The sequence below is a fragment of the Bufo gargarizans genome, chromosome 8 (assembly GCF_014858855.1).
Source record: "Bufo gargarizans isolate SCDJY-AF-19 chromosome 8, ASM1485885v1, whole genome shotgun sequence".
In the NCBI taxonomy this organism is placed as follows: Eukaryota; Metazoa; Chordata; class Amphibia; order Anura; family Bufonidae; genus Bufo; species Bufo gargarizans.
Genome location: NC_058087.1, coordinates 193,230,959 through 193,257,660, shown reverse-complemented (window position 1 = coordinate 193,257,660; position 26,702 = coordinate 193,230,959). Strand labels below are relative to the sequence as shown.

The 26,702-nt window shown below is 46.2% G+C and overlaps 2 protein-coding genes across 2 annotated transcripts; one reads left to right on the top strand and one right to left on the bottom strand.

Moving 5' to 3' along the window:
* Positions 1 to 8,429: 8,429 nt before the first annotated feature.
* On the bottom strand, positions 8,430 to 9,293 carry LOC122945538 (tripartite motif-containing protein 16-like). Its single transcript, XM_044304602.1, has one exon. The coding sequence runs from the start codon at positions 9,291 to 9,293 to the stop codon at positions 8,430 to 8,432; it is 864 nt and encodes a 287-aa protein (XP_044160537.1).
* A 7,251-nt stretch (positions 9,294 to 16,544) lies between these two features.
* LOC122945010 (E3 ubiquitin/ISG15 ligase TRIM25-like) lies at positions 16,545 to 19,143 on the top strand. Its single transcript, XM_044303798.1, has one exon. The coding sequence runs from the start codon at positions 16,581 to 16,583 to the stop codon at positions 18,126 to 18,128; it is 1,548 nt and encodes a 515-aa protein (XP_044159733.1). The 5' UTR covers positions 16,545 to 16,580; the 3' UTR covers positions 18,129 to 19,143.
* The last annotated feature ends 7,559 nt before the right edge of the window (positions 19,144 to 26,702 follow it).

The following is a 26,702-nucleotide window of genomic DNA, read 5'->3' as shown; positions in this document are numbered from 1 at the left end:
TATCTCTGCGGATTGTTTACCCTGGCATAATAGACGTAGTCTAGACTCAGCCAGAGCAATACGATCCGGATCATCATATATCTGACCCAGGGCTAAAAAGAATTCATCCACTGAACGGAGGGGCCGTGCCCCCTCCGGCAGCGAGAAGGCCCAAGACTGAGCGTTACCCCTGAGCAGCGATATAATGATCCATACCCTCCGTTCTTCATCACCCGAAGAATGGGGAAGAAGGCGAAAATGGAGTTTGCAAGCCTCTCTAAAACGCACAAAATTCTCACTACCCCCGGAGAACGTATCCGGGAGCGAGATCTTAGGCTCAGAACAAACTCCATAAATGCACGCTGAACCGGTCACTTGAAGCTGAGAAAGAGTCTTACGGAGATCAGCTACCTCCAATGAAAGACCCTGGAAGCGTTCAGCCAAAAGTGAAACCGGATCCATGCTTGAGACGGTTTTGGCGGTTTATAATGTCACGGACAGTGTACAGGAAACAAGACAATCCAACATGCATATAAGACTCACTGGATCCAAAGCTAAGGAACCAAGAGGGAGTCCCCTGTATCAGACCTGGCACTTTCCCTGGCTGCTATCCTATGCAACAATCCCAGAGGTGGACAGTTGCATAGCCACGTACCTCGACTATCTAACACCTGAACACCCTACAAAAGTGAGGGGACACGACCACCGGCTCCCTACTCCAGACACGGAGGGAGTCAGGGTCACCTGGGATCCAGCAAACCGAAAATAACAGATAAACAGAACTTAACTTAGTAGCCGGCAGGGAACCAGGAAAGCAAGCACACACAGTCCAGGAACTTGTATAAACCGCACCCTACTGCATTAAGGGGAGGAATTTAAAGGGATGCAATCAGTCCAAGTACAAGACAGCTGAGACAGGCCAACGAGATAAGAAACTGAAACCAAAACAACAGAGAGCTCAAGGGGGAGGTTCTGAAAGGCATCTGTCAGAGCTTCTCAGATGTCTGGTTGTGACAGAGGCACTTGAAGAAGAAAAAGTTAACTCATTACAGTCCTAGAGATACAAAATATAGAATAAAATTCACACATCTTTAACAGTCCCCCCTTGAATTTCATTCTCTCCCTAAACCTAAACATCTGTCCCAATGCTCCGCCTCCTCTTCACCAGCTTCCACGACAAGCCATTCCTAGCGAACAGCCTCCCGTGACACTGGATTTGAGCACGGGGAAGTCAGATGATCTTTCCCTAACTGGCGTTGACATTATATGGGGGGACTGGAGGTCATCAGTGCTTCTGATTTTCTGGATCGAAGTTTTCATACAATTTTTCCATATTCTTTTGAGTCATGATCAACAGTCACACAAGGGAAAACCAGTCCCAACACTTCCTTGAAATCAATCCAATTATGCTTTTCTTTGAGCTTCACTGTGCTTGTGGTCAACAACACTCGGAATGGACCATCAAACCAGGGTTTTAGGACTTTTCTAACGTGTCTTTTACTACCACCCAATCTCCAGACACAAGTGGGTGGGTTCCTGGTACTTTATCAAAGCCTGGAAGTGAAGCAAAAACTCGAAAATGTACTTTAGTCAAATGCTTGTACAAAACTGATCACATAATCTGTCAGACAACCATGTTGCATCTGAAGCTGCTGTGGGAAATAAAATCCTATCCTAGGGGCTGACCCAAAAAGGACCTTATAGGGACAAAGGCCTGTCTCACGGTTAGGCGTATACCTTACTAAAAGAGGGCTACCAGCAGACACTCTATTAAGGCTTTTTGAATCTTTAACTTAGCGTCCCGTTCAGTTCCTTTTTCCTACTCTACTGCTGCTTTGTGGATGGTACAAAGCATGTAAGGCCTGTCCTACACCCAAAACCTTCATCATCTCCTGCATCACTTCACCTGTGAAGTGAACACCTGTGTCACTTTCAATGATCTAAGGTACCCCATACCTGCACACAACTTCGGCCATAATCTTCTTTACTTTTTTGGGTACGGTTTTGGCCATCCTGAAAACAAGTCATCACATATCAATACATACTCATACATGCCCACCTTGGGTAGTTGAAAGTAGTCTGAAAACGTTGAAACAGATACAAAAAGCAAGGCGTATTTCTTGGGTACCTTAACCACCTTGCCCACGTTGTTCTGGGCACAAATCATTTATTCTTGAGTATGTCTGACTGTTACAGTGCTGAACTCTGGGGCGTACCATATGCTACGTACTAAATCACACATAGCAGTTTTTGTCTGGTGCATCACTTCATGGGTTGCCTGTGGCATCGTGGAGTAGAGGGACCTGGGAAGGAAAAGTTTCCCTTCTTATTTGTAGTCCCCCCTTTTCCATCCACCAGTCCCTTTCCTCCTTCCCCATCTGGTTCTGTAAGGTCTTAAGAACTTTCGGGAGACAGGAGGAGTTATTTCAGGGACCTGAACTGTGGCCACTTAAGACAGAGGTCTACTTAGGCAATTTGGCAGCCATTTTTGCCGCCTGATCTGCCGTGGCTTTCCCCTTTGCCTCCTCTGCATCTGTTTACAGTGGCCTTTTGTTGCTATCATCACCTCTCATGTTAGTGACAAGAGGGCTTCCATCAGAGACCTCACTGCTTCCCCATTTTCGATGGGTTTACCTGAAGCGATCAAGGAGTCTCTGGCTTTCCATATGGGCCCATAGTCATGGGCTATCCCAAAAGCACACCTGGAATCAGTGTAAATGTTGGCTGTTTTTCCATCTGCATATCTGCAAGCCATCTTCAGAGTCTTTTAGCTCCACTTCTTGAGCAAACATGTGTGGTAGTTCACGTTTAATCACCACTGCCCAACCTGTGTAGTACCTGCATCCTGGCCATACCTCGATCCATCCACAAAGAGCACATGATCTAGATTACCTAATGGCTGATTTACCAAATCCCACTACCTCTTGTGACATCATCTGCAAACAGTCAGGAGCCTCTTCCTTTGAATCTGGAAGAAAAGTTTAAAGTGCGGTGCCCTAACTCTTCCCTCCCCCCTTGGTCCAGAGGCAACAGGGTGGCTGGGTCCAAAGTAATACACCTTTGGAGAGCAACCTTGTCAGGCAACAAAATGGAACACTGCATTCTAAAATAACAGGCAACAAAACAATTATTTGGATTGTACGTTCATGAGGATAGATGTAATATCACCATAACTTTGTGGTTCAGAACTATCTCAGAGCTTTCATCAAGCATAGCTAGTACAACTACTACAGCTCTGATGCAGAAAGGGGCACCTCTGGCCACGGGATCAAGTCTGACTGAATAATATGCTACGGGGCGTTATTGCTGGCCATGCAGTTGGGTGAGGACTGCTGAGTCATGGCCACTCACTTCATAACAATACAATCTAAATGTAATAATCTGATAGGCCCAGTGTGGGGGAACACAAAATTGCCAGTTCTAGGCATAAAAAGCATCTACCACCTCATCTGTGAGGCGGTAGGGACTAAAGGACAAATCAATCACAGTGGAGTGAGTAGAGGTAATGGGAACCTGAGCCGACAAGGTGTGTGTGTGTGTGTGTGTGTTGGGCACGATGTGGGTGTTAGAAACTGTGGCTTCATTAACGGCATGTAGGTCATGTACCATCCAATGGTGAGTGGTTTGCTTTTCTCAGCTTCTGGGAGTACTGATACAAACATGGACCAGGGAATTTTATCACTAATGGCCAACAAACAAAGTTCCTGGTCGTTGAGGGCACCTGTAAGCTTCACAGTGCCGTCCTCCTGATATGAGATACTAGCACGTACTTTTGCAAGCAAATCTGCACCCAGGAGGCAACAAGGGGCGTTACCACTAACCAGCAAACGGGCAAGCGCATCTTGGTTAGGGGAAAATCTAATATGAATGGTTTCTGTTGAAAAGGGAGCGTACTACTTTCCCATCCACTTCTACCCAAAGACTGGTGTCCTTGGAGAGTAAATCAGGGGAGGCCATGTTTGCTGTGCACAACTGTCTTGGCTGCTCCAGGATCAATCAAAAACGGGACTACTTCTTTTATCACCCAGAATGAGGGATATCATTGGGCCAGACTGAATCTGCTAAAAATGTTTAAAAGTAGAGCCGATACTGGATTTCCTGTTTCCTAATCTTGACCTAACTCCCCCCCCCCCTCACCTGTCTTTGTGTTTTCCTTATGACAAAAAAACATGGGTGTCTGTGGGGACGGACAGTGATCCGGGCATGGTCAACATAGAATACAATCCTCCCATGTGGTGTGGACCAGGAGTACCACACACAGCACAACACTCTCTCTTCTGGAATCTGGGTCCCACAGACTCTGCAGGCCCATCATAGGGTGGCAGACATACTTTTTCCTCACTTCAATGATGCGTTTGATATCAGGGCTGAAGCAATGCCAAAGGAACACTACCTATGGTTGGCACCACTGAACCACCCAATGCTGCTTGATGTTACTCTGCATTTTGGCTTACAGAAGTATCCAACTTTTCCTATCGCGGAATTAATAGACTGGAAAACAGGACTTCTCATCTTCCATGGGAGTGTCTTATAACTAGGGGATGGGCTCAAGGGCTGTCGTTGTCTGTAACGTCCACCCCTATCCTCCTCCCTCCGCGTCATCTAAGTCCACCCCTTTCAGTCGGACGCTGTGGTCCTCCTTTTGTCCGTCAGTAGTGTGCCAGCTGTCCATAAGAACAGAGCTCTGATGTGAAGCACAACACTTAACATGTAACACGTAACTTCAAACATTGAAACAAACAGATCTGACAATACAGACATGAACACACAAAGGGCCCATAAGAAACTTTTCATTGACTTCAATTTAAAAAAATGTACAGCTCAATCAACACTGTTGGCACCAATAAAGAACCAAAAATCTTCCAAGAAAAATAAAATAAAATTCTCAATGCGCATATTATTTAAAAACAAATATCGTACTCCATATGCATTCACATTTTCATGTACTCATTTTCACAAACGGCTCATAACCACGCCCTCATACATAAAATATGAATTGCATTCACAGCTCTGCTAAAAACATCCATCAGTCTTCACACATTTTCGACTCAACTACAACTCAAAGCCACACCCATTCACATTCCACTGGATCATTTATGTCTTCCAACCCACATTGTTTCATCCCAAAACTTGCAGCACAGACAAACACAGCTTTCCTGAAAACAGATAGCCACACCACACCCAGAATTGCTGATGTTCTCTGTTGTGCTGTTTTTTCCAATGTCTTCTGGTCTTCACTCTGTGATTAATCAACTCTTATAAGAAGACAATATACATGTTATAATCATACAGTCATTTTGTTAAAAGCTGGATTCCCACATTACACTGCTTGGGAAAGAAAAAAGAAAATTATTGAACAATTCTTCGTCTTGTATAATATATTACACATCACTTACTCTGCATGATTCCCTCATTCCCTCCCCCCTTTTTTTCTTCGCCTGCTTCTCTTATCTCAGGAATGTTTCTGTTAAGGTGGGGGAAGTGAATCAGTCCATCACAGAACGTTCAACCGTCTTAATATTCCTCAAACTTTTACAGATACTGCACCAGACAATACTGCGTCTTCTCACACTAGATACAATACTTATCCACTAACTGACCATCTTTTACTGCTGTAATCTCTAATGCTAGTGCTAGGATCTTTCCTATTTAAACACACACATATCATTAGGGTAACAAAACTTAACCAGCCAGTTCATTTCGGAACATTTAATACAAGCGCCTTTCTGTTTGCAGACACTGGGGCACTTTCTTTCTTGCTAGTGCCATCAATTAACATCCTGACACTGCTTGTTTTCTCACTCATTAGAACCCCCCCCCCCCTCAACATCACAGGTGTTCTGATGCCCACAGTCTGTAAGCTCTAACTTCACAGATTCTTACAGATTTTCATCCCTGTTGCCAGCCGGGCGACCTGCTGTCCGGGGCCACACTTTCTCTAACATTCTTTTTCACATTTTAACTTTCAATTCTCCATTAATATCACATCCTATAATCTCCCTCTTCCCTCGCTACTAGCTAGGGGCTGTATTTTCTCCTTCTTCATAATACTGGGACTGACCCATTTCAACAGCAGTATTTCAGACTGACACACACGAAACAGAGGAGTAAAGAGGCACCTTTAACCCTTTCCTCCACAGACAAAGGATTCACCCTCCCCTCTGGTTGGCTCAAATCTGACTATCACGTCTGACTAGTCAGCTGGGACTCCCCGCACATCTTCCCCTCTCCAGGGGTCAGGCACGCATCTTCCTGGGGGTCAGGTCAGGTGGAGAATATCTCTGCAGTCTTCCCTTCTAAGGGTCATACGGCTCCACGCGTCTTCCTGGCCAGGTCAGCCAGAGTTTACTTTGTCCCACACCTCGGTGCTACAGCGCCCCCTTCCAAACCAGGAGGTTACTGTCCCCTCCCTTTGTCTGTGGTCTTACTGTCCATGCTCAATTCATTCCTCGGACCACACTGACACACATAAACACATATACACACCAGAGTGATCTATCAATTCAGATTATGGTTCTATGGACCCCAGGCTTTCAGCATATTAGCCGACTACTATACTTACATGGGTACCACCTCACAGCAGACTATGCCAACATGAACTGATGAACTAAATGGCAGAAAGGCGGGTAAGAGTATTCTTACCGTTCTATTAAAGCCGGCCATCTCCTCTCTGCCGTTCGTCAAGTCCTGGGGCCTCTTGTGTGTCGGCTGTTGATGCTCCCTTCGCCTTGGGGTCCCTTCGTGGTCACCATTTGTTAAAGTAGCCCTAAATTAGAGCATTTGAGATGCACTCTGGTGCTCCAAATCAATGTACCCCCAAGGGGTTAATATCCACGCGTGGTTGAGAGACTGGGCACTGACACAGAAGTTGGTCAAAGCAATCTCTAACTTTTATTACACAGAGTAAGTGGTATATGTATCTTCAGAAAAGGGCAGTATTTTCTGAGGCCCAGGCATTATTTCATTGGCTCAAAGGGAAGAAGAGATAAGAGAGAGGAGATAGCACCCTGGCTTCTGCGAACTGGGCACTACTTTGGAATGTGAACTAATGTAAACATCTGGTTATCGTCGCCATTTTGTAATGGCGTTTATCCTAACAATAATACTGCATACGTCATATGTGACACTTCAAGGAGATGCTTCTCTATAGGCAGTGAAGAATAGGTATATATCATCAACCCATATGATTGGCTTATGCATTCCTCCACAGTCTATATGACTCCCTTGGGACACCTGTACAAAGATGAGAAAACTGACACTTCTCACAGCACAGCCCTTTGCCCCCCCTCTCTTCTCCAGTCTTAAAACAAAGAGGGGGGTGGGAGGCACTTGAAGAAGAAAAAGTTAACTCATTACAGTCCTAGAGATACAAAATATAGAATAAAATTCACACATCTTTAACAGACATGATGGAGGAGGAGACCACAGACACGCAGATGATAGGACCGACAACTCTGATGGGACAGAAGTAGTCAGACATTTATTCCATAAAAAGGGAAAAGACACAACAAATGCCGCGTATAGTGCGGAAAGAACCATCACATTGTCACATCTCTACAGAAATAGGAAAAGCTGATTAATAATTATATGTTCCCCAAATGTGTCCCAGAAACATAAAGAAGCCCCTACAGCGACATCAGTGGAGGACGGGGAAGGGTTAATGATGCCCCCATGAGGTACGTGCACTCGGCGGTGTATCTCCGCTCCAGGATCCACACCTGTTACCTGCAGATCCTGACACGGATTTCCCCAGATCTCCCCCTCTGCATTGTAAAGGGAGAAATCCACACGGACAATCCACTGGCCGCAGATCTCCGGATCCGCTCTGCAGGTCACTCCGGACGCAGGAAACTTCCGCTCCGTGTAGATGAGATACTGAGAATCCCATCTGCTTAGGCGGTATTATTTCACTCTGGAAAACCAGCAGGTAATACGCACCGTGCGCTTGTACCCGAAGGCCATCTGCACACGATGCGGAATACGCTCAGTCTTTCCACGCGAATTCCCATATGGAAAAACCGTAAGGAATTAAAGCACCAGCAAAGTGTACGAGATTACCCCGATCATGTACACTTCGCCGATTATTTCCGTGCGGATTCCCAGATCTGCGGCCTGTCAGTTATGTTTGTGGTTTTAGCTGCGGATTTCACCCTTTTCAGTGGAAAACCGCATCTTATCCGCACCAAAACTCGTAATCACACATTGCAGGTATTGGTGCGGATACGCTGCGGATCTGATGTGCGTTCACCCGAACTCGTGTGCAGACGACGTAACTTTTCATTTCTCTCAAGCATTGATTCTGGATCTGATCTCCAAGGAATATAAAATAATCGTACAGTAAACCCCCCCATAGAGCCGCCATATACATTGTGTGATCGGAGGCTCCGCCCATACAGCGCTATATAGTGACTTATAGGCGGAGATTATAACGGGACGTGGACGCATCGGCCTCAGCTTATTATTCTAACAGAGGCTCCATCCCGCACATAGAAGGCAACATGTAGGGGTTGAGAGAAGGAGGCGGTGAAGATGTGTAAGTGTCTCATGGGGTCACACAGCTGATAGAAGGACAGACGCCCGGCCTCATAGTCCAGATAGACGCCAAGTCTAGGACATGTTGTATCTACACTGAGGGGGGATCTGACTGAGCGGTGATACACTGCACATCCTGCACCAGACATTTCCAGACACCAAGATTTATCATTACATCCAATACCAGACTCATCTCCTTTCCTTTCTATACTGGGATAGGACAGTCCGATGCCACATGTTCCTATCTGGTTCCACTCTACCTCCCAGTAATGTCTTCCTGAGGAGAGGCCACATCTGATTAACACCTGGTCCCAATACAGGAAACTTCCTGGTGATTCTGGTCTGTCCTGTTCTCTTTCCTCGTCTTCTTCTTCTGTTGCTGTTTTCCGATCTTCTGATATTTTCACATGTCTATGAGCAGTGTCCTCATCCAGCAATATGTCTGGAACATGGAGCCCGAGCTCTGATGTGACATTGGTGACAATATCCCTCATAGATCGGTGTAAGGTCAGTGAGATCAGAACCTCATCCAGATCATCCTCAGACCTGCCCTCTCCACCATCTCCCCCTGTGTCCTCAACATCTCCACGACCACATACTGTAATGTCACTTTCTTGTAGGAATCTTATTGGGTCGGTGACATGACACATCTCCTCCACGTGACCCATCATCCTGGACAGCTCGTCGTCCTCTATTTCCAGCTTCTTGATCAGATCAGATATCTGGGACACAATCTTATCCTCCTGCCTGGAGATCTCGCTCAGCGCTTTCTTTTCTGCCATTTCCAGTTGTTTCTTAACCCCCTCAGCCCCCCTAGCTTAAACCCCCTTAATGACCAGACCAATTTTTACACTTCTGCACTACACTACTTTCACCGTTTATTGCTCGGTCATACAACTTACCACCCAAATGAATTTTACCTCCTTCTCTTCTCACTAATAGAGCTTTCATTTGGTGGTATTTCATTGCTGCTGACATTTTAACTTTTTTTGTTATTAATCGAAATTTACCGATTTTTTTGCAAAAAAATGACATTTTTTACTTTCAGTTGTAAAATTTTTCAAATAAAACTACATTTCTATATAAATTTTTATCAAAATTTATTGTTCTACATGTCTTTGATAAAAAAAAATGCAATAGGTGTATATTTATTGGTTTGGGTAAAAGTTATAGCGTTTACAAACTATGGTACAAAAATGTGAATTTCCGCATTTTGAAGCAGCTCTGACTTTCTGAGCACCTGTCATGTTTCCTGAGGTTCTACAATGCCCAGACAGTAGAAACACCCTAAGGTATTCGCTGATGGGCATAGTTAGTTCATAGAACTTTTTATTTTTTGTCACAAGTTAGCGGAAAATTATGATTTTTTTTTTTTTCTTACAAAGTCTCATATTCCACTAACTTGCGACAAAAAATAAAAACTTCCATGAACTCATTATGCCCATCACGAAATACCTTGGGGTGTCTTCTTTCCAAAATGGGATCACTTGTGGGGTAGTTATACTGCCCTGGCATTTTAGGGCCCCTAATGCGTGAGAAGTAGTTTGAAATTCAAATGTATAAAAAATGTCCTGTGAAATCCTAAAGGTGCTCTTTAGAATGTGGGCCCCTTTGCCCACCTAGGCTGCAAAAAAGTGTCACACATGTGGTATCGCCGTACTCAGAAGAAGTAGGGCAATGTGTTTTGGGGTGTATTTTTTACATATACCCATGCTGGGTGAGAGAAATATCTCTCTAAAAGTCAACTTTTCCCATTTTTTTATACAAAATTGTCATTTGACACAGATATTTATCTCACCCAGCATGGGTATATGCAAAAAGACACCCCAAAACACGTTGCCCTACTTCTCCTGAGTACGGCGATACCACATGTGTGACACTTTTTTGCAGCCTAGATGCGCAAAGGGGCCCAAATTCCTTTTAGGAGGGAATTTTTAGGCATTTGGATTCCAGACTTCTTCTCACGCTTTAGGGCCCCTAAAATGCCAGGGCAGTATAAATACCCCACATGTGACCCCATTTTGGAAAGAAGACACCCCAAGGTATTCCATGAGGGGCATGGCGAGTTCATAGAAGGTTTTTTTTGGCACAAGTTAGCGGAAATTGTTTTTTTTTTGTTTTTTCTCACAAAATCTCCCTTTCCGCTAACTTGGGACAAAAAGTTCAATCTTTCATGGACTCAATATGCCCCTCAGCGAATACCTTGGGGTGTCTTCTTTCCAAAATGGGGTCAGTTGTGGGGTGTTTGTACTGCCCTGGCATTTGAGGGTCTCCGCAATCATTACATGTATGGCCAGCATTAGGAGTTTCTGCTATTCTCCTTATATTGAGCATACGGGTAATGAGATTTTTTTTTTCCGTTCAGCCTCTGGGCTGAAAGAAAAAATGAACGGCACAGATTTCTTCATTCGCATCGATCAATGTGGATTAAAAAATCTCTGCCAAAAAAAAAGAGGAGGGGAAAGGCGTCTGCCAGGACATAGGAGCTCCGCCAAACATCCATACCCACTTAGCTCGTATGCCCTGGCAAACCCGATTTCTCCATTCACATCAATCGATGTGGATAAAAAAAATCATTGCCGTTTTTTTTTTGTTTTTTTTTTTATATACAAAGTGTTTGCCAAAGCATATGAAGCTCATTAGCCTCGCCAAACGTATCTTTTTTACTGCAGAGGAGAAATCTCGTCTTGCAGCGCCGCATACACCGACTTGTGTGTAATCTGACAGCAGCGCAATGCTTCTGTCAGAATGCACATCAGTGCTGCAGCTGGTCGATCGGTTGGTCCACCTAGAAGGTAAAAAAAAAAAAAAAAAAGAAAAAACCAGGCCGCAACGCAATAAATTTATTAACATGAACTTTATAATAACATTTGAACAGAACATTAACTTTATTGAACTTTTGGAACAGAACATTAACTTTTTTGCTTACCGGTGATTTTTTTTGTTTTGCTTTTTTTACCTTTTTTTTATAGGACAAACCTCTCCTTCCCCATGGGACAATGTGCAAAGCGCAAATCGCCCAGAGATGTGGCGAAGTACATTATGCACTTTGTCCCAGGTGAAAGGAGAGGTTTGCAGCAGCTCTGTGTGTGAATGGGCCCTAATAGCCCTGTGTGCCTGTCCTGGTGAGATGTGATCCCTATGCTAAGTGTACCTGTGTGTGGTACTTCCGGAAACACTCTCCAAAGCATAGGGCAGGGTGGTCAGGGCAGTCAGGACAGAAATAGCGGGTGTCACGCCTTATTCCACTCCTGCTACAGACACGACATCTTTATCAGGGTGGCGCTTGGGTTGAGGTACCAGCAACGACATTGGGGAAATGTCGCTCGTGTAGACGGCTAACTACACTGATGGTTGGGGCCACGGAACCTCCTGGATACAGGAGGTTCTCGATGATCTCCTCCTGAAATTTGAGGAAGGATCCTGTTCTCCCAGCCTTACTGTAGAGAACAAAACTATTGTACATCGCCAATTGAATTAAATATACAGACACCTTCTTATACCAGCGTCTTGTGCGTCGGGAAACTAAATACGGAGCCAACATCTGGTAATTGAAGTCCACCCCTCCCATGAGCAAATTATAGTCGTGGACCGAGAGGGACTTTTCAATGACACTGGTTGCTCGCTCAATTTGTATTGTCGTGTCTGGGTGAATGGAGGAGAGCATGTAAACGTCACGCTTGTCTCTCCATTTCACCGCGAGCAGTTCTTCGTTACACAAGGCAGCCCTCTCCCCCCTTGCAAGACGGGTGGTAACGAGCCGTTGGGGAAAGCCCGCGCGACTAGTTCGCGCGGTGCCACAGCAGCCAATCTGTTCTAGGAACAAATGCCTGAAGAGGGGCACACTTGTGTAAAAATTGATGGTACCCCTTGCCAAATAAGGGTGACACCAAGCCCCAGACTGTCTTCCCACTGCTCCCCAGGTAGTCAGGGCAACCGACCGGCTCCAGGGTCTGATCTTTACCCTCATAGATCCGAAATTTGTGGGTATAGCCTGTGGCCCTTTCACAGAGCTTATACAATTTGACCCCATACCGGGCGCGCTTGCTTGGGATGTATTGTTTGAAGCCAAGGCGCCCGGTAAAATGTATTAGGGACTCGTCTACGCAGATGTTTTGCTCAGGGGTATACAAATCTGCAAATTTCTGGTTGAAGTGGTCTATGAGGGGCCGAATTTTGTGGAGCCGGTCAAAAGCTGGGTGGCCTCTGGGACGGGAGGTGGTGTTATCGCTAAAGTGCAGGAAACGCAGGATGGCCTCAAATCGTGTCCTGGACATAGCAGCAGAGAACATGGGCATGTGATGAATTGGGTTCGTGGACCAATATGACCGCAATTCATGCTTTTTGGTTAGACCCATGTTGAGGAGAAGGCCCAGAAAAATTTTAATTTCGGAAACTTGGACTGGTTTCCACCGGAAAGGCTGGGCATAATAGCTTCCCGGGTTGGCGGATATAAATTGAGTGGCATACCGGTTTGTTTCTGCCACGACTATGTCCAAGAGCTCCGCAGTCAAGAACAGCTCAAAAAATCCCAGGGCCGAACCGATCTGAGCTGTCTCAACCCGAACTCCAGACTGGGCGGTGAAAGGGGGAACTACAGGTGCGGCTGAAGTTGGGGACTGCCAATCAGGGTTTGCCAGCACCTCAGGGACTCTAGGGATTCTACGGGCCTGTCTGTGCGGTGGCTGCGACGGGGTAACTAGTGCACGTGCCACCGTACCAGCTTCAACTGCCCTTCTGGTGCTCGCCACTTCACCATGTTGTACGGCAGTGCTGGTACTAGGTCCAGGGAGGGCTGCGCTGCTGGTGTATGCCTCACCACGTAATCCGCCAGCGCCAGCCCCACTCTGCTGCCCTTGAAACGGATCCTGCGCAACCTGTGGTCTAGCGACACGGGGCCAGGTACGCCTGCTGCTATCAGGGACCTCAACCTCCTCGTCCGAACTTTGGGTCAGAGAGCCACTGCTTTCTACAGGTTCATATTCTGACCCGCTAGATTCATCAGATGAGGGTTCCCATTCCTCATCCGACTGGGTCAGAAGCCTGTAGGCCTCTTCAGAAGAATACCCCCTGTTTGACATGTGGACTACTAAATTTAGGGGTATTCCCTGAGACTACCCAAGAAAAAAAGCAAGCCTGTCTTACAAATGGGAGGCTAGCGAAGTACCGGAGGCCGCTGCGATTGATAAAAAATATCAAAACTGATTTTTTTATGGCCACAGCGCGTGTAAAGTGATTGTGCAGTGATCAAAAAAAAAAATTTTTTTTGTCACTGCGGTGGGGCGGGCGTGGGTGAACGCACGTGTGGGCGACCGATCAGGCCTGATCGGGCAAACACTGCGTTTTGGGTGGAGGGCGAACTAAGGTGACACTAATACTATTATAGATCTGACTGTGATCAGTTTTGATCACTTCCAGATACTATAACAGTACAAATGCTGATTAGCGATACGCTAATCAGCGAATAAGGGACTGCGGTGCGGTGGGCTGGGCGCTAACCGACGCTAACTGCCTAACCAAGGGGCCTAAACTATCCTAAACCTAACCGTCAATACTAGTGAAAAAAAAAAAGTGACAGTTTACACTGATCACTTTTTTCCCTTTCACTAGGTGATTGACAGGGGTGATCAAGGGGTTAATTGGGGTGATGGGGGGTGATCTGGGGCTAAGTGTGCTGTTTGGTGTACTCACTGTGAACTGTGCTCCTCTGCTGGATCCAACCGACCAAAAGGACCAGCAGAGGAGCACAGAAGCCATTTAACACCTTATATTTATAAATATAATGTGTTAACTGGCTTGTGATTAGATTTTTTAAAAATCATCAGCTTGCCAGCCACGATCATTGGCTGGCAAGCTGATGACGTGATCCTCCTCGAAGTTTTGCCGGCCCGCGATGCGCATGCGCGGGCCGGCAAAGCGCGTCATCTCGCGTCTCGCGAGATGGCGCGTATATGCGTCACTGTGCCTGGGACAGCCGCCTCCGGACCGCGATCCTGCGTTAGGCGGTCCGGAGGCGGTTAAGTATGGCCGTCTGCTATCCTTTGACTTTAAGGCAATATAAAAATCCCCTTGGATACTTGCTTTAGTAGCTGGACACTGGTCACCCCAGAAGAGTGAGCTGTAGAAGTGGACTTCTCACCTCTAGGTGGAATCTTGTGGCTTTAACCCTGGACTGTGGAGCCAACAGGGAGAGAGCAGAGAGGCAGGAGGCCTCCCTCCAGCAGGCAGCTACATCATGGCTGCTCTCTGACTAGACTTCAGGGAAAAACTTACCTAACTAGGCGTGAGCTAAGCTATATATACACTGTAACACTGCCCCATCTAGTGGAGAAACTAGTGTAGTGCACCCTAACTAGGCCTGTGTAAAGGATCTTACACATAAAATCACATAGTGAGATGGGGGAATATGACATGAGATGAAATACAGCATACAGGCATAATATATGACATTAAAACACAATAAAACAAGTTTGCGGTGCCCACGGCCACGTAGTGGGACACTGCACATATCGCTCCTCCTGCCTGTGTCCACTGTGCTAAAGCCAAATGTAGGCCATCCCCCACATCTTAACCCCTTTGCTTCCAGCGCCATCTTGTCATCACTTCTCTTACCCTAAATGGTTGCAGTACGCCACTGCCCAAACCCCTTTAACTCATTGAGCCCCTCCTCTATGAGCCCCTCCAACCCCTAATGCCCCCCAAAATGCTCAGGACAGTGTGCTTTCCTCCTACTCCCCCCCCCCCCCCGGGCATTAGGGGTTGGGGGCTCATAGAGGACGGGGGGGGGGGGGGGGCTCATAGAGGACAATATGCTTTCCTCCTACTCCCCCCCTGGGTATTTTGGGGGGGCATTAGGTGTTGGGGGGCTCATAGAGGACAGAGTAGGAGGAAAGCACAAACTCTTTCTCCCTGCTACAACATGTTACGTGTATATGTATTGTCATCTGGTGTAATTTAACTGTGCATTTTCATTATATGTATTTTCCAGGCCTGTATTATGTATTTGCTGTAATTTCCCTCTCCGCCAGCAGGTGGCAGCAATATGTAGCAGACCATAACCAGTTAGTGTATCTAGCCTGGAATAGTCTATTCCAGTCTAACCTCCCCTGTGTGAGCAGAAGTGCGACGTTCCCATGTCCTGTCTCATGAGGAGGAGAGGAAGTTTAGTTAGTGTACCAGCCACCCCTGCCAGGGGCAGGCTGTGTTGGTAGGAGCTTCCAGAACCAGGGATCCCAACCCTGGATCCCGCCTCGGCTGAGGCAAAGATCACTCTTCCCAGCCTGAGCCATCAGCCTCAGCTGGTTGACAAGAAAAGCAGCACCTCCAGCCTCCAGGAAGAAGCATCCCCTGTGAGCCAAGCTGTGAGTACATATCCAGAGTCCAGGAGAAGCCAAATTCCTCCTCAGCCAGTCAGGTCCACACTAAGCAGAAGACAAAAGAAGATAAATACCTGCCAGATTCTCCAGGCACATAGTATAGAAGCAGAAGAGATACTGATCCCTGCCATACATTGCCTATACCTGCTGGGACCCAAGATTATTGCTGTAACTTGTATGGAATTAAAGCTGCCATTCAGTAAAGACAAGTGGGATCATATTACCTGTTTGGATCTCATTTACTGCTATCAAAGTTCCTCAATTACTCCTATTAACAACACTCAATTTATTGCAAGTGATGCAGGAGTCCAGACGTACCAAGGTAGAAGACACCGTTGACACTACAATATCTGCTACACAGAGACATTATCCCCCTCTGGCATTCCTCACCTGGTACGTGAGCTATAACATCTTAAAGGGCCCTGCTACAGTACCTGCGCAAACTGCAACTGGCGTCACAAACTACTCATAGACTTTCATACACATATCCTGACCCACTGCATTGTACTAGTGTCCTGCTCATTGCAGATCCGCACCGGATCCCGTCAGTGATCACTCATCATTGTCTTCCTCAGTATGAATCAGCAGTAAACACAATCTCTGAGCTGCAGGGGTTAATTCCTCTACAGGAGCTCTCCGCCCTCTTAGGGGAAGAGACATTTCCACTTTCGATTCCCGCTCCTCCGTACCACAATGGCGTCTGCTGATCTGAGGGCCGAGCTGGACTGCTCCATCTGCCTGAGCCTCTATAAAGATCCCGTATCCCTGAGATGTGGACACAACTTCTGCCGCTTCTGTATTGTGAGTGCGCTGGATGCACAGGAGGCAGCTGGAGTGTATTCCTGTCCTGACTGCAGAGCAGAATATCCGGAGCGTCCGGCCCTGGAGAAGAACAGGAAGCTGGGGAACATAGTGGAGCGTTTCTTATCTGCTCGGCCTGATATGGAGGAGACCGGGATCTTCTGTACTTACTGTACTAAGTCTCCTGTACCGGCTGTAAGGACATGTCTGCAGTGTGAGATGTCTCTATGTGATAACCACCTGATGGCCCACAACAAGATGGTGGATCATATATTAACAGAACCCACTGGAAACTTTGGCAGCAAAAAATGTTCTCTCCATAAGAAGGTTCTGGAGTATTACTGCCCGCAGGACACGGTTTGTCTGTGTGTGTCCTGCTGTCTGGTCGGCGAGCACAGGGGACACCAGGTGGAACTTCTAGATGAGGCCTCTGAGAAGAAGAAGAAGAAACTGAGGAAATATCTGGAGGAACTAAACCCACAAAAAGCAAAAATTCAGACAAGACTTCAGAATCTGCAGGATCATCAGAGGAATATCCAGGAGAAGGCCTCTGATAAGAGGAAGAACGTCAGGAAGTTATTTATGGACATTAAGGAGCAACTGGAAATGGCAGAAAAGAAAGCGCTGAGCGAGATCTCCAGGCAGGAGGAGAAGATTGTGTCCCAGATATCTGATCTGATCAAGAAGCTGGAATTAGAGGAGGACGAGCTGTCCAGGAAGATGCGTCACGTGGAGGAGATGTGTCATGTCACCGACCCAATAAGACTCCTACAAGAAAGTGACATTACAGTATGTGGTCATGGAGACGATGAGGACATAGGGGGAGATGGTGGAGAGGGCAGGTCTGAGGATGATCTGGATGAGGTTCTGATCTCACTGACCTTACACCGATCTATGAGGGATATTGTCACCAATGTCACATCAGAGCTCGGGCTCCATGTTCCAGACATATTGCTGGATGAGGACACTGCTTATAGAAATGTGCAGATATCAGAAGATCTGAAAACAGCAACAAGGGAATATACATCTGGAAGGTACCTGGATAGGGGTCGGGTGTTAAGCAGATGTGACCTCTCCTCAGGAAGACATTACTGGGAGGTAGAGTGGAACCAGGAAGGAGGATTTCACATTGGACTGTCCTATCCCAGTATAGAAAGGAAAAGAGATGAGTCTTGTACTGGATGTAATGATAAATCTTGGTGTCTGGATATGTCTGATGTACCATGTGAAGCGTGTCACAACTCAGTCACATCCCCCCTCAGTGTAGATACAACATGTCCTAGACTTGGGGTCTTCTTAGACTATGAGGCCGGGCGTCTGTCCTTCTATCAGCTGTGTGACCCCATCAGACACTTACACACCTTCACCGCCTCCTTCTCTCAACCCCTACATGTTGCCTTTTGTTTGTGGGATGAAGCCTCTGTTAGAATAATAAGCTGAGGCCGATGCGTCCACGTCCCGTTATAATCTCCATCTATAAGTCACTATATAGCGCTGTATGGGCGGAGCCTCCGATCACACAATGTATATGGCGGCTCTATGGGGGGGGGGTTACTGTACGATTATTTTATATTCCTCGGAGATCAGATCCAGAATCGATGCTTTAAACAAATGAAAAGTTACGTCGTCTGCACACGAGTTCGGGTGAATGCACATCAGATCCGCAGCGTATCCGCACCAATACCTGCAATGTGTGATTACGGTTTTTGGTGCGGATAAGATGCAGTTTTCCACTGAAAAGGGTGAAATCCGTAGCTAAAACCACAAACATAACTGACAGGCCGCAGATCTGGGAATCAGCACGGAAATAATCGGCGAAGTGTACGTGATCGGGGTAATCTCATACACTTTGCTGGTGCTGTAATTCCTTACGGTTTTTCCACATGGGAATTCGCCTGGAAAGACTGAGCGTATTCCGCAACGTGCGCAGATGGCCTTCGGGTACAAGCGCACGGTGCGTATTACCTGCTGGTTTTCCAGAGTGAAATAATACCGCCTAAGCAGATGGGATTCTCAGTATCTCATCTACACGGAGCGGAAGTTTCCTGCGTCAGGAGTGACCTGCGGAGCGGATCCGGAGATCTGCGGCCGGTGGATTGTCCGTGCGGATTTCTCCCTTTACAATGCAGAGGGGGAGATCTGGGGAAATCCGTGTCAGGATCTGCAGGTAACAGGTGTGGATCCTGGAGCGGAGATACACCGCCGAGTGCACGTACCTCATGGGGGCATCATTAACCCTTCCCCGTCCTCCACTGAGGTCGCTGTAGGGGCTTCTTTGTGGTTCGGGGACACATTTGGGGAACATATAATTATTAATCAGCTTTTCCTATTTCTGTAGAGATGTGACAATGTGACGCTTCTTTCCGCACTATACGCGGCATTTGTTGTGTTTTTTCCCTTTTTATGGAATAAATGTCTGACTACTTCTGTCCCATCAGAGTTGTCGGTCCTATCATCTGGGTGTCTGTGGTCTCCTCCGCCATCATGTCTGTTATAACCGCAGGTAATGAGTTCTTCAATACACTGGATCTGTACAGCGCCACCTGCTGTTCTTTTCCTTATCTTTGGCCGGTCACCTCCAAAAACCATCTGAAGCCGCCAGCAGTACCTGAAAGCAGCCAGCAGTGTGTTTCTGACGATGGTTTTGTTCCTGAAGGCAGATGTGGCAAAAGCTCTGAAAACGTTCTTTTATCCCCTGGCGGCGCGCTTCTCTAGACATGCTTGAAGTCAAAGTAACCACGCCCCCCTTCCCTACCCCTTTGCTGTGACTGACAGCCGTCAGTTTGGCTGTGCATAGGATCTGTCAGTCACAGCAAAGGGGTAGGGAAGGGGGGCGTGGTTACTTTGACTTCAAGCATGTCTAGAGAAGCGCGCCGCCAGGGGATAAAAGAACGTTTTCAGAGCTTTTGCCACATCTGCCTTCAGGAACAAAACCATCGTCAGAAACACACTGCTGGCTGCTTCAGATCGTTTCTGGAGGTGACAGGTTCCCTTTAAGGCTACGTCTACACAACAAGGTGTCTTGGTAGCAGTGTATGCAGCAGAGCTGTATGTCTGTGGTGGAGCAGTGTATGTAGCAGAGCTGTATGTCTAGTTGAAAAGTGTATGCAGCAGAGCTGTATGTCTGTGTAGTTGTGCAGTGTATGGAGCAGAGCTGTATATCTGTGTAGTTGAGCAGTGTATGTAGCAGAGCTGTATGTCTAGTTGAAAAGTGTATGCAGCAGAGCTGTATGTCTGTGTAGTTGTGCAGTGTATGGAGCAGAGCTGTATATCTGTGTAGTTGAGCAGTGTATGTAGCAGAGCTGTATGTCTGTGGTGGAGCAGTGTATGTAGCAGAGCTGTATGTCTAGTTGAAAAGTGTATGCAGCAGAGCTGTATGTCTGTGTAGTTGTGCAGTGTATGGAGCAGAGCTGTATATCTGTGTAGTTGAGCAGTGTATGGAGCAGAGCTGTATATCTGTGTAGTTGAGCAGTGTATGGAGCAGACCTATATGTCTGTGTAGTTGAGCAGTGTATGGAGCAGAGCTGTGTGTCTGTGTAGTTGAGCAGTGTATAGAGCAGAGCTGTATGTCTGTGTAGTTGAGCAGTGTATGCAGCAGAGCTGTATGTCTGTGTAGTTGAGCAGTGTATGGAGCAGAGCTGTATATCTGTGTAGTTGAGCAGTGTATGCAGCAGAGCTGTATGTCTGTGTAGTTGAGCAGTGTATGCAGCAGAGCTGTATGTCTGTGTAGTTGAGCAGTGTATGGAGCAGACCTATATGTCTGTGTAGTTGAGCAGTGTATGGAGCAGAGCTGTATGTCTGTAGATAAGCAGTGTATGTAGCAGAGCTGTATGTCTGTGTAGTTGAGCAGTGTATGGAGCTCTGCTTTGTGATACTGTCTATAGAAATGTGAAGAGACACAAAGCTTGGCAGGACGCTCCCCCCGCCCTTCCCGGGAGAGCTCCAGTAAAATGGCCGGCCAATGACACATTGATGGTTAGTTCTATATTTTCTTGGTTGGAAATGGTTCCGTTTTTGTTTTTGTTTTATGCTTTGATTTTATTTTTTAACCCCTTCCCAACATCCGTACATATACGGTGCGCTGATCAGGCAGGTGCAGGAGATGTTTTTATAACAGCTGAGCCCCTGCTGTCTACACAGATGCTGGCACTTTAACCCTCTGTATGCCGCTGTCAGTACTGACTGCAGCATGTACGGAGTTTGTGGAGGGAGGGGGCTCCTTCCCATCAGGTATCGGTGTAGCTGGCAAGCCAAAACCTGTCCTAGGTTGCTAATACGGCTTATATGTTTATTCAGGTCAGGCCTAGTGAGACAGATCAGACAGGTCAGAGTAGTTACAGGTTCAGCTGAGACCACAGGTCAGTGTGGAGATCAGAGAGTGAAAAGGTGCAGATTCAGCACTTCAGCTCTAAAAATAAGTTTTAGTCCAGAAAGGGGACAAGAGGAAAGTATAGATTCCAAATACATCCAAAGGATAAAAGCCGTAAACCAGGCATATAGGACCTTTGGGATATTTTAGGTGAAGGATACCATAGCCTCCGGCAACCTCACCAGAAGTTCCACTGACATTGAAGTAACCCACTGCTCCAAAACCCAAGAAACCTGACAAGCCCTAAACAGTGGATTTGCAGAATTAACTCTGTACCATCTAGAGACTGCATAATTGTACTGCTGCAACCAAGAGACATCCAAAGTAATAGTTGTGAGTTGCATCTTACCACTGTCTACCTCATTATTACTACCTATGGTTGTACCACCATTAACGGTACTGGCGTCACGACTAAAACCATCAAGGGACTCAGCCGCAACAAGCACCCTAAGCACCCCTAACATCAAGGGCACCTCAACCACCATCTTGGCTGATGCTTCCTACCACAGAGCGTGCCCCGGAGGATTTCGTGTTGTCCACCTCAACACTGTGCTGCCGGCCCAGGGAGGCTATCTGCTAACCGTGAGTAAACTGATGAACTGTGTGTTGCATTATTTGGCCCCTCATCGGTCCACCGTGCACCTCACGTGTTGCCCCTGCGACTGGCTGGCTGCAGAAGCGCTCATTAGTACCGGAGGACCGGGAGGCATTGAAGGCCCTGCACTCACCGCTTCCTGGTCCTCGGCTGTGCTGTGGCTGCGCACAACACGAGGACCCTCTGTGACCTCACGCTGTGCGCATCGGGTCACAGCACAGCCGCAGCTGGAAGAAGACAGAGCACGCTGGAGGTGAGGAGTGGCGGCGTCCGGGCAGGAGAGGTAAGTGATTTTTTTTATTTTATTTGATCTGTGGCATGGGGACTCATAAATGGCACTGGGGCTTATAGATCACATGGGAGCTCATAATGGAGGCTCATAAATGGCACTGGGGCTGATAAATGGCATGGGGGGCTGATCTGAGGTCTTACTGGGGTCTTATTAACATTGGGGGGCTTATATTAGTTCTGATTGAGGGTCTTATTAACATTGGGGGTCTGATTGGGGCTGTCAGATGAGGTCTGATTAACATTTGGTGTCTAATTGCTGGTCTGAGCTGAGGTCTAATAAATAATATTTTTTTCTTATTGTCCTCCTCTAAAACCTAGGTGCGTCTTATCTTCGGGTGCGTCTTATAAAGCGAAAAATAAGGTAGATTTCAGTTAGGCCTCTTGCACACGAACGTGTGCGCTCCTTGGCCGTATTGCAGACCGCATTACACGGGCAACGTTCCGTGTGCATTCCGTATCACGGATGCGGACCCATTGACTTGAATGGGTCCGGAGATGCGGAACGGAAGCACAGAACGTAACTCCTCGGAAGCACTATGGAGTGCTTCCGTGGGGTTCCGTTCCGTACTTCAGTTTCGCAAAAAGATAGAAACATGTCCTATCTTTTTACGTAATGGACGGATTGTGGACCCATTAAAGTAAATGGGTCCGCGATCCGCTGCGGCTGCCCCACGGTCGATGTTCCTGCATTGCGGGCCGCAGCACGGCCACGTTCGTGTGCAAGAGGCCTTAGTGTCAGTTTAGATTTTTGCACGAGCGTACCATCTGTGTGCGTGCATTTTGCACAGCACTGTAGTGAATTTTTATACTACAGGTTTTGCACGCATGATCTGTGTGCGTGTGTGCTGCAGAGCACCAATCAGTAGTGTGCTCATATACATCTGCACATTTTTTTTTTTTTTTTGTGGTAGTTAGTTATATATATATATAAATTTCAGTTAGTGCCAGTTTTGAATTTTGCACGAACATACCATCTGCGTACGTACATTTTGCAACTACTGACCACCGATCATCAGTGTCCATTACTGATCGCGTCTGCTCAGTTTGCACTGCAAGTTTTTTTTTGTGCAGAAGACTTTTTTTTTGTAACTTATTTTTTCTTCTAAATTTAATTTCAAGTTTTTAACAAGCCCCTTCACGTGTGAAAACACAACATACACACCCCTCACGAAATAAAGGTTTATACATTTCACACGTGAAGAGGCATACGCCATGCTTGCCTCCGATACCAAGTCTGCCAGTAAGGGAGAAGAGGATGCCACTTTCCTCTACTCCTCTACCCCCTCATCATCATCATCATCCGCTGATGAGGGACCCTCTAGAAGGCGCCCCAGAACAACAGCGGAGGCAGATCCCCCCAGAGTGAGCCCACATGGACCCCACCCCCTGAGAATTATCAGCCCCAAATTCCGGTTTTTGAGGGCAGTTCCGGAATACAGATAGACTGTGCGGGCTTCACTGAACTAGATTTTTTCAAAATCTTCTCTGAAGATCTTATAAATTTAATGGTGGCCCAAACCAATTTATACGCCCAACAATTCATTGCTCACAACCATACAATCGCCATACGCTAGACCCCTAGGTTGGACCCCAGTAAGTGCAGCAGAGATGATGAAGTTTTGGGGACTCGTGCTGCATATGGGCGTAGTAAAGAAGCCAAACGCAATATTGGAGTCAGACCATGACCCGGAAGCGATTTGAATCAATTAGGAAATTCCTACACTACAACGACAATTCACAGTGCCCACCCCAAAACGACCCAACATTTGACCATCTGTTCAAGGTTAGGCCTGTCATTGACCACTTTAACACCATGTTTGCATAGGGGTACAACCCAGATAAAAATCTCTGTGTAGATGAGTCCCTATTACTCTTCAAAGGGAGGATTAGATTCCGCCAGTACCTGCCTAGCAAACGGGCAAGGTATGGCATAAAGTTATACAAACTTTGTGAGAGTAGCTCCGGGTGCACCCACAAGTTCCGCATTTACGAATGGAAAGATTCCCGGATAGAACCCCCAGAATGCTCCCCCTCCTAGATGTTAGTGGGAAGATCATGTGGGACTTACTGCACCCACTGCTGAATAAGGTCTACCACCTCTATGCGGATAAATAGTATACCAGCATACTCCTAACTACCAGAGGTACTGTGGCTTGCGGCACAGTGCGCAAAATTCAGAGAGGCTTCCCTAGATCCCTGGTAGGGCAACCACTGAGAAAGGGTGAAAGCAGGGCTCTCCTCCATCAGAACATGCTGGTGGTCAAGTACAAGAGGGACGTACTTGTATTGACCACCATTCACACTAACACCAGCTCCCCTGCTCCTGTAAAAAGTACCACAACCACGGTCCCCAAACCAGTTTGTATCCTGGACTATAACAGGCACATGGGAGGGGTGGATCTCTCAAATCAACTTCTGATGCCCTACAGTGCCACACGAAAAATGAATGTGTGGTACAAAAATCTGTCCGTACACATTGTACAGATGGCAATGTACAATGCGTACGTGCTATTTCAATCTTCAGGCCACACAGGAACTTTCCTTCAGTTCCAAGAGGTGGTTATCAAGGCCCTAATTTTTCAAACCCAGGCCGGAAAGGGTCCCAGTACTTCTGGAAGTCATGGTGCCCGTGTTGTACCAGGGCAACATTTTCCAGGTCAAGACCCCCAGACAGTAAGGAAGGGAAGGACCCAAAAAAGGTGCAGGGTGTGTTCCAAAAGGGGGATTAGGAAAAGACACCATTTACCACTGCGAAACCTGCTCTGAAAAAACCTGGCCTGTGCATGCAGGAGTGTTTCAGAATCTACCACACATCCATGGAGTATTAATTTAATTTCATCCTTTATGCTCCCTGTAATTTTTCCACTTTATATCTCTGATTTAGTCCACCTCGCTTGCATATCAACTTTCCAACAACGACTACATATTCTTTTCTGTGAGACACCAGTTTGATGAAAAGTATCCTTTCTACCACTTAAAATGTTTGTATGTGGGTGCTCTTTCCCAAATGGGGTCACTTCTTGGGGTTTTTCATTTCTGGGGACCTCAGGATTTTTTTTTATGTAACATGGCACCTAAAATCCATGTCTGCCAATTCAGGTCAGCAAAATCCATATTTATCGGTTTGCCTGCTGTGCGCCCATACAGCAGGCTAAAAGCACATATGGGATGTTTCCTGAATAGGGAGAAAATGAGGAACATATACTAGGGTGCATTTTCTCCTTTAATGCCTTGTGGAAAAAATTGGGGTCTGCTAGTAATTTTTTTTCACAAATGTGTGCTTTAACCACCTCAGCTCCCCTAGCTTAAACACCCTTAATGGCCAGACCACTTTTTACACTTCTGCACTACACTACTTTCACCGTTTATTGCTCGGTCATACAACTTACCACCCAAATGAATTTTACCTCCTTTTCTTCTCACTAATAGAGCTTTCATTTGGTGGTATTTCATTGCTGCTGACATTTTAACTTTTTTTGTTATTAATCAAAATATACCGATTTTTCATTACCGAAAAAATGACATTTTTCACTTTCAGTTGTAAAATTTTTCAAATAAAACTACATTTCTAAATAAATTTTTATCTAAATTTATTGTTCTACATGTCTTTGATAAAAAAAAATGCAATAAGTGTATATTTATTGGTTTGCGCAAAAGTTATAGCGTTTACAAGGAGTGGAATAAGGCGTGACACCCGCTATTGTCACGCCCCTAAAATGCCAGGGCAGTATAAATACACCACATGTGACCCCATTTTGGAAAGAAGACACCCCAAGGTATTTCGTGATGGGCATAGTGAGTTCATGGAAGTTTTTATTTTTTGTCACAAGTTAGTGGAATATGAGACTTTGTAAGAAAAAAAAAATCATCATTTTCCGCTAACTTGTGACAAAAATAAAAACTTCTATGAACTCACTATGCCCATCAGCGAAGACCTTAGGGTGTCTTCTTTCCAAAATGGGGTAATTTGTGGGGTGTTTGTACTGCCCTGGCATTTGAGGGTCTCCGCAATCATTACATGTATGGCCAGCATTAGGAGTTTCTGCTATTCTCCTTATATTGAGCATACGGGTAATGAGATTTTTTTTTTTCCGTTCAGCCTCTGGGCTGAAAGAAAAAATGAACGGCACAGATTTCTTCATTCGCATCGATCAATGTGGATGAAAAAATCTCTGCCCAAAAAAAAAAGGAGGGGAAAGGCGTCTGCCAGGACATAGGAGCTCCGCCCAACATCCATACCCACTTAGCTCGTATGCCCTGGCAAACACGATTTCTCCATTCACATCAATCGATGTGGATGAATAAATCATTGCCGGGATTTATTTTTATTTTTTTATATACAAAGTGTTTGCCAAAGCATATGAACACCGCCGCCCCCTCAGCTCATATGCCTCGGCAAACGTATCTTTTACTGCAGAGGAGAAATCTCGTCTTGCAGCGCGGCATACACCGACTTTTGTGTAATCTGACAGCAGCGCAATGCTTCTGTCAGAATGCACATCAGTGCTGCAGCTGGTCGATCGGTTGGTCCACCTAGAAGGTAAAAAAAACAAAACAAAAAAGAAAAAACCAGGCCGCAACGCAATAAATTTATTAACATGAACTTTATAATAACATTTGAACAGAACATTAACTTTTATGAACTTTTGAAACAGAACATTAACTTTTTTTGCTTACCTGTGATTTTTTTTTTTTTTTTACCTTTATAGGACAAACCTCTCCTTCCCCATGGGACAATGTGCAAAGCGCAAATCGCCCA

What these genes read in the sequence shown, in the direction of transcription:
- LOC122945538 (XM_044304602.1), bottom strand. Translation starts at nt 9,293, where the DNA reads ATGGCAGAAAAGAAAGCGCTGAGCGAGATCTCCAGGCAGGAGGATAAG.
- LOC122945010 (XM_044303798.1), top strand. Translation starts at nt 16,581, where the DNA reads ATGGCGTCTGCTGATCTGAGGGCCGAGCTGGACTGCTCCATCTGCCTG.